We start from the raw sequence: 11,494 nt of genomic DNA, 5'->3' as shown, positions 1-11,494 counted from the left end.
TATTCAAAATATACGAAAAGGGTAGGGTACTGGATGTCTCAGCTGCTCACCCTACCACTAAGGGATTGAAGTGCCGTTTGGATTTTTGCAGTATCCATAATTGATTCACATGTAGTTTGACAGTTATCTTTTTGGTCCCTTTTGATCATATAGCTGACAACCTTTCTACGTATTCAATATTGATGTTTAGGTTTGAACGTTCCTGGAAAAGGCTAAACAAGAAAGGCGCTTCGAACGCACGAAACTTGTGAAAAAGGTCTTATTTCAATTTACTCTGAAGACCAGATATTCATTCAGAATACTCATTTCATATTTTGGTCAAATTATAAAATGACAAATTTTCAGTACATCTATGTTAAAAAATATATATTTCTATAAAAATGCCGTTGTTGGATTTGAAATGAAAGTTTGTAGGATGAATAGTTAACACGATTTACATCTATTTTGCTGAAACTAAAAGATAGTTACTTTTGTTTTCGAGGTAGTTGAGGTTTCAATCATTGAACATTTTTGTAGATCTTGTATTGTAGACAATTTTTGCTGTTTCAGTTTAAAAAAAAAAGAGATGTGGTATGATTGCCAATGAGACAACTATCCACCAAAGTTCAAACGAAGTGGATGTAAGCAATTATAGGCAACCGTACGACCTTTAACAATGAGGAAAACCTACCGTATAGTCGGCTATAAAAGGCCCGACATGAAATATATGAAACGATTCAATTGAGAAAACTAACGACCTAATTTATAACAGAACAATCACCCCCAGTTTTTGGTGGGGTTCGTGTTGCTTAGTCTTTAGTTTTCTATGTCGTGTTTTGTGTACTAATGTTGGTCTGTTGGTCTTTTTTAGCCATGGTGTTGTCAGTTTATTTTCGACTTTGTTTGAATGTCCCTTTGGTATCTTTCGCCTCTCTTTTATGAAAAACAAATACTTCAGACATGAACCAACGACAACCGCTGAACTACAGGCTACTGACTTTGGACAGGCACATAAAGAATGTGACGGGGTTAAACATGTTTGTGAGCCCCCCCCTAACCTGTATGTTCTGTAACAAATGAAACATTATAATACTAGTAAAAATGCCAGTACGTTTTGGAAACCAAGTCCACAAATGGAAAACATTATCAGTGAAAAATGGAAATATTTATTTCACAACAGCATTCACGAATACAAAAGTTTGTCAATCCTGTTGCTATGGTTAACAGTAACAGCATAGACTATTTTATACTGAAACGTCTTCAAAGGCATTTAAATATAAATGTATTTACACATAATGAAATCTTTGTTTGTGTGAATTCATTTAGCACACACAATATGAAATACTGCTATTCACGCGATATGTTATACTGATATTGGTAACAGGATATAACTAAATTTGGTAATACCCGCGGTTACCAAAAACATAACGACAAAAGAAAAATGTGCAATCTAATTAAAATATAGTTAGATCTGATTTCGTTATACTCATATGAGCTTATATGTACGAGCACGCGAGTGAATATAGGTCTGATTAATCAGATTGTAAAATTGTGAGGAATGCACTTGATGTTGAGTTTATTATGGAAATGGTAATTTTTACAACATTTTAATCCTAATTTTTAGACGGGTATTTTTCGACTCAACATGAAAATTGACGAACAACCGTAAACAACCTATCAATACATAGAAAGAAAATACATGAACATAGAACTGAGTTTTGCACTTGACTTGAAACCACTTTGATTGTTCATGAAAAACCCAAGGTGCCAGATGAGAGTTTTTTAAAGTTAAGCCTGGGGCATACAAATGTAATCAGTATACTATACATAGATTTATGCTTAATACACTACAACTTTTTTAGTATAAACACACACATATTTAAAAATCTCGTCTGGCAACGTGTGAAAAACTAGCTTTAAGTTTTATCGATCCCTTTTGTGTGGCATTTCATGTTTGGTCCTCCTCGCGGTCCGCGTTTGAACTATGTCGATTTCTTTCAAAAATCAGAGACAACTATTTGGCTTTAAATTAAACAACTATAAAGCCTGGTATAAATTGCAGGATAAAACCCAGTATGAACTGATATAAAAACTATTTGTACGCTCTACGAAACAGGAGCACAGCTCGGCGAGCCTTGCTTTTCGACCTGTTTCTAAAGCTCGTACAAATAAATCATATATTTTCCTACAATGTACATATATATTGTTACATGTATGACATCATCTGGGAAAATTATGTCCATGACATCATTAAGATTTCAATTTTTTATTTGTTTTTTGTTTTGATTTGCTTGTAAAAGTGATGGTTTAAACTGTAAGTTTTATTTGATTTTGAAATTATTGCAATATTCGACATTTTTTTTATTGACCGATTTAAAAATAATTCTTTATCCTACAAGGAAATTCATGTTAAAATAGAATGTTGTAGAATTCTGCCTTTTAAATTTAACAACAAGAAGTTCATTTTACACTTCTACGCCTACTCAGTCATGGTGCGGTAATTTTAAAAATTATCGGTTACGGGTCATATGACCAAATATTACAGTTATCCGATTTTTCCACCTTGCAATTTTGTTAGTGTCAACATATAGAACGTCGACCATACTTTATACCGTACCCTGTTAATGCATTTCTTACTGTTTTCAAGGGAAAATGGATGATACAGAAAGCTTCTGTGGCGCGTCAGAAATCTGGGTAAGAATTGTGTTAAAACTTGGTAAATATTGGATATGATCAGATCTATTTATTGAAGTCAATGACCTAAATTTTTTTAGGATGTATTCAATACAAAGGAGGTTATAAATAAACTTACTGTTATTGTTGTATCGTATGGATAAGTATAACTTATATAGTATATTTTACTATACAAATCCTTGAACTCATTAAATGATTTAAAATAAGTTAAAAAAATACAGAATTTTTACTAAAAAAATTAAAACACAAACATTTTTTTTTTTAGAAAAAAGGGGAATTCATTCCCAAAGTGTCTGTTGTTCATTTAAACCTGGGCCCAATTGGGTATTTTTTGGAGACCAGACAGGGTTGAATTGAATAGATAAGACATCAATGTTCTGCTTATCCTAGGCATATCTAAGGTTTGTTAATTTGTATTTATTTAATGAAACTCAAACAAGGGGCCTACATTCTAAATTTTAAGAGACCCCAAATTATTTTTAAGGGGCTTAGGTAAAAAAAACAATAAGTCTCCTAAGCTTCAACGTTTTTATAAATTGAAGTCAACCAGGGCGACTTTTGTGTTTAGCTTGCTAACACAATATTGCTTATTTAATTTGTTTTCCGTGATTCCTTTGTATTTATAGTTTGTTCTTCAATTGTGCTGTTTTACAGGGTAAGACCACTATGCCAGGTTAGGGGGAGGGTTGGGCACCTGAAAATATGTTAACCCCATCACATACTGTATGTGCCTGTCCAAAGTCAAAAACTGCAATTCAGTGGTTATAGTGTGGGTGGGGGGGAGGGGTTCTTGAGCATTTGATTTTTTTTTCATTTATATTTTTGTGTGAGAAATCCAGAACAACCATATTATACTTGTTTGTACATTTTAATATTTCAAGGCATGTCATTTGAGGAAGCAAGTTGATACAATGATTTATTTCCATGAATATTATACTCAATGATAATGAATGAATGCATACATGTTTAATTCTACAGGATGAAACACTCTTGTCAAACAATACATTCCCAGAGTTTACAGATTGTTTCCAGAACACCATATTAGTATGGGTACCATGTGGATTTCTATGGATTACGGCACCATACTACCTTTACTATCTTGTCAGTTACAAAGGTTCTCCAAGACAACATTCATTTTTGAACATTGCAAAGACAGTAAGTATAAACTATAACATTAACATTATGTGTGATATTTTTGGAAATATTGTATGCCTCTCCCCCTTTCTCGTTAATCAATTGGAGAAAGGTGAACTCCCTTTGTCATGGTTTTATTTAACTGTTATTGTTTTAAATGATGCAAATGAATTACATGTATATGTGATTATTTGAAAAAAAATTAGTTACCACAGAGACCTCTATTTCCTATTTCAATTAAAATGGAATAGAAAGAATATCAAGTATTAATTCAGGACAAAAAATTCCATACACACACTAGACAAACCATAAGCAAAGGAACAACACTTTTATTGTTGTTCTTCATCTCAAAGTTATAAGTCTGTCAATAGTTAATGCGCAATAACTTATGAACCTTTTAACTAATGAGTTTCAAATTTATTTTAAAATGTTGTTACTGATGACAAAATACAGGTTAATTTAAATGATTGAGGATTTCCACTTTCACCCTTCAGGAGTTATGGTCCTTGATAAATGAAATTGGCACTTTGTGTAGTTTCTGTGTAGTTCAGTCAATGCTTTTCAAATTTTAATATGTTGTTACTGATTACAAAATGGAGGTCAAGTATGATATTGACTATTTTCACTTTTACCGTTCAGGACATACGATTGGAAAATAAGCACAGAAAGTGGCAGTTCAAACAAGCCTGAGAGCGGCAAACATTAGACTACATCCAATTACATTCTTTCTAAGTTGCCCTTTAAGTTGAACAATGGTTACCTTTAAAGTACAGAAAACTTGGTTTACTGTCAACTTGACAGTTCATTTCTTGTTAATTAATAAGATCATATTTTGCCATATCTGAGCAGTTCTGTGTTTTTGCCTCAACTGTCCTGCAATTTATCCCAAATACTTTATCAGTGTTGTCTAACAAAAGTTTATATTTTACAGTTCATAAGTGGTATACTGTTCATCTTAACAATAGTGGATGTCTTTAAAGCAATCAGTGACCACAGAGTTAATCCTACACCAGTAGCTGTGTATCTAGCTGCAGCCTTAAAACTATTCTCTTTTGTAAGTACAGGTCACATTATGACACGGAAAACAACATGTGATAAGTGTGAGGTTTATTCTTTTCAGCCTTTCATTTAAGAAATGATAATATTTTGTATTTGAATCTTTATTTCATTAGATATGAATCACAAGCTATAAAGCTCAAGCCAGTAAAATACTTTTTCAATTTTCAAAAAAAAATAATAAAAACTTCAATATTTCTAAAAATATTGTCATATTTTAATAAACTTACATGACTAAATATAACATATATGTAACTTTCCTCAAAATAAGTAAACAATGATGAAACTGAATTAAAAGACAAATAAGATAGAAAACCAATTATCCAATTATAATGAAATGAGTTGGTGAAAGCAATGTGTACATTTTTGTATTTTAGAATATCTTTATGTTTGTGTTAACTATATCCCTATTTTGCAGTTTCTAACCATCTGTGAGATACAACTAGAAAGGATAAGAGGATTTGTTACATCAGGAATTCTATTCATTTTCTGGTTTACTAGTTTAATAGCATCAGTGATACCATTTTATACCCTCATAATTAAAAAGGTGAGTATTGTAGGAAACAGTAACTATCAAAGAGTTACAGTGTTTGCTAATTTCTGTATACATGTTTGTGTAAATGACAGTACCATACAGAAGTTGATATTTGTAGATTGAGATAAAATTTCCTGTGACTCTGCTAGGGCATGTAGGGAAGGTTTTTTTACTAATTGATTTAAAATTAAATGCAGATTATAGGTCTAATTCAGTTAGTTCAATTTATATACTGTAAATTAAGAAATTATTGTGTGCATTTATTAATGCGACTTTGTCATTTTAGACCAAAATTCGATTATTATTTTTGCGATACTGAGAAAAATCCCACTTCATTGATATAAAAAAAATCTAAAATGCGAGTTTAAATTTTTGTGTTACAACCCTGTTGCATTTTTCGCAATAATGAAAACATTGCAATAATTTCCGAATTTACAGAAGTCATTTTTTGTGATTATGAGATATGTTGTATGTTTGGACATGTTTTTCTCAGGAACTACAAATCAGAGCTTCCTGAAATTTGTCTGCTATACTGTTATACAAATGTAATGCATTTTCACATTAATTTCTTTTTCACTTCCAATTAACCAAATACTTTATGTTCTTTCATAGCTTCATCTGTGGGTAATATTTTTTTCTCAGGAACTGCAAATCAGAGCTCCCTGAAATTTGGTTTCAAGCTTCATGTAAGCATGTTGATATTAAATTAAAGTGTGATGCATTTTCAGATTAACGACTTATCATCTTCCTTATAAAAAACATTGATTTTTATATCCCATCTAGGGTGTTTTCTGGTCTGTATGTCTGTCCTTCTGTCCGTCTGTTCATTTGTTCATCCTTCCATCTGTCAGCTTATCTCTCCACCAGTCTATTCATCTGTCAATTTAAAGTTTTGGTGTGAAGTAGTTTACCATGACGTTGTGGTCACATCAACCTGAAACTAAATGCATGTTCCTTAGGAAGTGAAATATTGAAGATGTATGCCAAATAAGGGTTATGACCTAGATTCCACAGGTCGCTGAACATAGAAATATGATAGTGTGAGTTGGCAATGGTATCCAATGAACACTAGTTTTTGTTTTGAATATACCTTAAAGTTTAGTGCATCTTTTATGTCCTAGTCAGATATTTAAATTCATTTGTTCTGAAATAAACCTATACAAACACATTTATAGAATTGACAGGATTGATTGACTGTTTGTTAACATCCAGTGGCAAATTTTACATGTATGTTCAGGACAAGGAATTTAATATATGATACATTTATGAATTAATTAAAATATCTTATAGTAGACATATGTTTATTTCAGGTTTACACTGATGACATACTTAGATTCAGTTTGTTTTTTCTGTATTTTCTTCTCCTTCTGTCTCAGTTCATACTTCATTGTATTGCAGAGGAGGTGTCAGAGAGTTCTTCTGGCAAATACAATATTGGAGTTGTAAGTATTCATGTATTTAATGACAAAGAATACAGGGCAAATATACAAAATTTTATTTGTAAAGCAATATTTATATATGATTTAGTGCAGCATGTAGTGGCAAACTTGTTATTTAAAATTTGATGAAACCCTGAAGTGAAAAAATAGTATATTTCACTAAATGGAGTGGTTTACCACATATCAATATAAATAAAGTCTTACTTGATACAATGTTTTGTGATTATTGCTATTTCAAAATGACATTTAGCACATGGTTTTTCCTAATATTTCAGCTATTGTTATAAATTGATGTTTTACAGAAACCTTGTCTTGAAGTACAGGCTTCATTTTTGTCAAGAATTACATATTGGTGGATGAATGGGTAATAATATTATGACTTAAAGGAATTACTTGTTTAATTGATTACCAACAGATAAAAGGAATTAGATTATGTCAGTAAATGAGGTCATGTTACATATTTTTATCCAATTAAATCATATTTTTATCATGGATTAAAAAATAATTAAAGAAGAATACACAAACAGATTAAAGAATAACACAGCTTGAATGAAAAGTTTGGTCAAAAAGATTTCTGCACATCTTCAAATCATGAATTTTAACAAATCTTGGTTACATGCATTGGCTGTAGGTATATACATGTATTTGAAACACTTTTAAATAGAAATGTTTGTTTTCCCTTTTTTTCCAAATAGTTGGTGAACATAGCACAAAAATAACAAATGAAAAACAAATAAGACAGATAGCAAACAATGACGACAACTAAATTACAGGGCCCTGAATTTGGACAGCACGAAGGACACATGTATCTGAAACAATATGACAAAAAAACACATGGTACCAATATGAGTACTCACAGTTACTGAAAGCTAGTTCAAAGCCTATTCCAACTATTAAATGAACCATATTTTCTCAAACTATCTATAATTTCATTCAGTACACATCTTATGAATTTAGTGTAAAGACATCATAAGCATGGCCTTGTGCAATGCCAAAAATACATATATAGAAATAAGAAGATGTGGTATGAATGCCAGTGAGACAACTCCCCATCCAAGTCACAATGTGTAAAAAATAAACAACTATAGGTCAAAGTACGGCCTTCAACACGGAGCCTTGGCTCACACAGATCAGCAAGCTATAAAGGGTATGTATTGTTTAGGTCATATCTCTGAAAAACTTTATTTAAAATAGTTTTTACATGTTCCTTTCAGTCTTATTGTCACAGGTTATAAAAAGGATTTGGAGGAAACTGATATTGCTGATCTCCATCCTCGAGACAAAAGTGATCAAGTTGTTCCAAATTTTGAAAAAGTATGGAAGAAAGAATTAAAGAAACATGCAGTCAGAGAGTAAGTTGATAATTTCAAATTTATGATAAAAATATAGATCTTAATAATGACCTTAGAAGGAAAGTTTGAAATCAAAATTATAGAATGCTTATAATAAATTTTCTTTTTACACCAATTAGTGGTAGAGGCATTACATTTACCTTTATCTGTTATTCTGCTCCTTTCTTTGTTTCATACTGTCCTTGGTAAGATATCAGTTGTCTATACTTTTTCCACTTTGCTTGCTGGAATTTAGTTACTATTTGGTATGTAGTGGTGTAATGATTAGTATCAGTGCATGTTTTGTTATGGTTGACTTATTTTTTATACGGCCGTCAAAATTTTGACGGGACGTATTATGGTATACAAATGTCATCTGTCCGTCTGTCTGTCGGGCGTAAACATGTCGCACCGTAACTTGAGGACGACTTATCCAAATTTCATGAAACTTAACATAGTTGTTTCTTAAGATGGTCAAACGATCTGTATACTTTTTGGTGAAAATAAGATTAAAACTTTTTGAGTTACAGGACTTAGTAACTAAAACAGGTGTGTGTTTTTTTTCACATGTCGCGCCGTATCTCAAAAACAATTTATGATTATTGCTTAAAACTTTACAAACTTCTTAGTTATATTAATCTTAAGATCTGTATACTTTTTGGTGATGATTCAAAATTTTATTTTTGAGTTATTGAGTATTTTGTAAAAAAAGGGGAGGGGTTTTTCACATGTTGCGCCGTATCTCAAAACGATTTATGATTATTGCTTAAAATTTTACACACTTCTTAGTTATATTAATCTAAAGATCTGTATACTTTTTGGTTTTAATTCAAAATTTTATTTTTGAGATATTGATTTTTTTTTAAAAAAAAAAGGGGGGGTTTTCACATGTCGCGCCGTATCTCAAAAACGGTTTATGATTATTGCTTAAAAGTTTACACAAATCTTAGTTATATTAATCTAAAGATCTGTATACTTTTTGGTTTTGATTCAAACTTTTATTTTAGAGATATTGATTTTTTTGTAAAAAAAAGGGGGTTTTCGCATGTCAGGCTGTATGTCAGAAACTATTTATGATTATTGCATAAAAATTCACACACAAGACGACGGGCGTATCATGCGCTCATGGCGCAGCTGTTTATTATACAATTACCGCCCTGGAATTTATATATTTAATGAAAGTTTTAACATGTCAGGATATTTTGGGGTTATGCTTGCATATATTGAACTGAAGTTTGATTTTGGTATGTTTATTACTACACTTAGATTTTGTATTTTATTCCTGTTGGCTTTTTGTTGAATAAAGAAAATCTGACATTGCCATTTGGCTGTAAGAAGACGAAATGATTTATGGTTGACCTACTTGGAAGGCATGCTAGGAATGATTAGTCAACAAAAATAGATGTGTCATATACCATTTTGTAGATAATGTAATGTAGATTTACTACATAACAAGTTTCTGTAAGAAAGACAACCACAGAATCAAAATATAACAGCAGTTCGCTAAGAGTGTCATTTCTCAAAAATGCGATTTGGGTACCTGGTGTTATATTAATGTGTTTAGGTATTTTTTCAGAGACAAGTACCTGTGGTCACTCTGTGGTAATCAGATCTCTTAGAATGAATAAAATAATCTGGATTATAATTTTTTTCAGTATCAAACCAGCTACTACAACCCAAGTGCCAAGTACTTCAACCAGTGTGAAACAGCGTAAAATTCAAAGACAGGATAAAATACAAGAGGAAACTCCATTTTTGGGAAATGAGAATGAGCCTGAAGTGGTTATAAAGGAGGGTGCCAAACCAGAAAAGCCTCAAAACAAGGCTTCCCTAACAAAAACTTTGTTTAAGGTGTATGGAGTAGACTTATTTAAATCCTGGGGATGTAAATTGGTGTATGATTTTCTACAGTTTATGTCCCCTCTACTACTAAAGTAAGTGAAATGGATTTCATTTAACACTTTTCTTAAATCACAAAATATGATATAACAGTTATATATTATTTTGATGTAAAGTAATATTTTTATAAATATGTAAAATTGTACATATAGTGTCTCTTTTAGTAGAGAACTACACTTTAACCAATACCGGAAATAGCATAATCCTGTTATTCTCATAAAAATTCAAAACACAAAACCATGCCTATTTTTTCTATGTGAAGTTTTATTCTCTCCGAAGTTAAATAGTGACATTATGCATAGGTACCCAATGTTAAATTGGAATTAAAACATGGCTTTGAAAAGTTTGTGTATAAAGCATAAGAAGGACATCATGATCTAATTTGAAATAACTGCAAGTACATGTACTTATTAGTAATGAAGAAATTATAAACTTCCTAAATCTTTCTTGGTGCCTTTTGAATGAGTTCATCTTGTAAATATTGCCGGTATTTTTAATGATTTATCTGTTAAAGAACAAATTCCTGGCTATTTTGATAATACTGAACTTCCTCTTATTTGTTATGTTTACAAAAAATCTACCCGGAAATATGTGTTTAATTATAGCAAAGTATGTAAAAATGTTAATATCAGTGACAATACACCTACGTCATGAAATTGCAGTAATTCCGAATACATTTATGGCCCCAGTTCCCATTTTATAACAAGAAACCTTAACATCGTTCATGACCAAGAGTTGAAATCATTCCTCAGTAAAGGACCTAAATATCGTCCCCCGTCAATTATTAATTGGAATGAGTGTCGTAATATCATCCACTACTCACTCCGTACTTACTGCTCGAAATGGATAAAACGAGAAAAAGGTGACAAAAAATCCTAAGATTCTTTTTTTAATTCAGTAATGAACATAGTTGATTATCGTATTAAACATTTTAAAGATCGTTTTACTCCTAACAACTACCATAATAGCCCCTAAATATAAGCTAAAAAAACTCACCAAGGAATTTGTTTTTGTTCCGGCTGATAAGACTGCTAATAATATCATTATTGTTTGACTTAAATTTTACATTGAGGTTCTGCAAAAGGAAATCATGAATTCACCAACATTCAAACTGACTCCATTTTAGGAAAATGACATCTGTAACAAACATAAACTTTTAGCTACTTCTTTATAAGCAGAAACAAATACAATGAAAGTTGCAACTATGTACTGGCTTCCGAAGCTGCACAAAACACCTTACAAATATAGATTTATTTCGTCTTCAAGCCATTGTTCCACTACTAAACTGTCTATTCTACTTACTAGTACACTTGGTACAATCAAAATCCTGGTAATAAATTGTTCAAGTAAGGCCCTTGAAAATAGTGGAATTAATTACTTTTGGAGTTTTAAAAATTCGTTTGAAGTACTTGATAAATTGCATGCTT

General features: G+C 31.3%; 1 protein-coding gene across 1 annotated transcript in view; it reads left to right on the top strand.

Annotated features, from left to right (window-relative positions):
• Positions 1–2,536: 2,536 nt before the first annotated feature.
• LOC127730433 (multidrug resistance-associated protein 1-like) overlaps positions 2,537–11,494 on the top strand; it is a 42,706-nt gene continuing 33,748 nt past the window's right edge. Inside the window, exons 1-8 of the mRNA XM_052238850.1 lie at positions 2,537–2,673; positions 3,652–3,828; positions 4,739–4,861; positions 5,282–5,410; positions 6,709–6,840; positions 7,140–7,201; positions 8,052–8,189; positions 9,824–10,102. Coding sequence (XP_052094810.1) covers positions 2,632–2,673; positions 3,652–3,828; positions 4,739–4,861; positions 5,282–5,410; positions 6,709–6,840; positions 7,140–7,201; positions 8,052–8,189; positions 9,824–10,102 — 1,082 coding nt within the window. The 5' untranslated portion in view covers positions 2,537–2,631. The remainder of the gene's footprint in view (positions 2,674–3,651; positions 3,829–4,738; positions 4,862–5,281; positions 5,411–6,708; positions 6,841–7,139; positions 7,202–8,051; positions 8,190–9,823; positions 10,103–11,494) is intronic.

This window comes from Mytilus californianus, unplaced genomic scaffold (assembly GCF_021869535.1).
Source record: "Mytilus californianus isolate M0D057914Y unplaced genomic scaffold, xbMytCali1.0.p SCAF_2, whole genome shotgun sequence".
In the NCBI taxonomy this organism is placed as follows: Eukaryota; Metazoa; Mollusca; class Bivalvia; order Mytilida; family Mytilidae; genus Mytilus; species Mytilus californianus.
The sequence above is the reverse complement of the archived record's forward strand: the minus strand, read 5'-3'. Positions and strand labels throughout refer to the sequence as shown.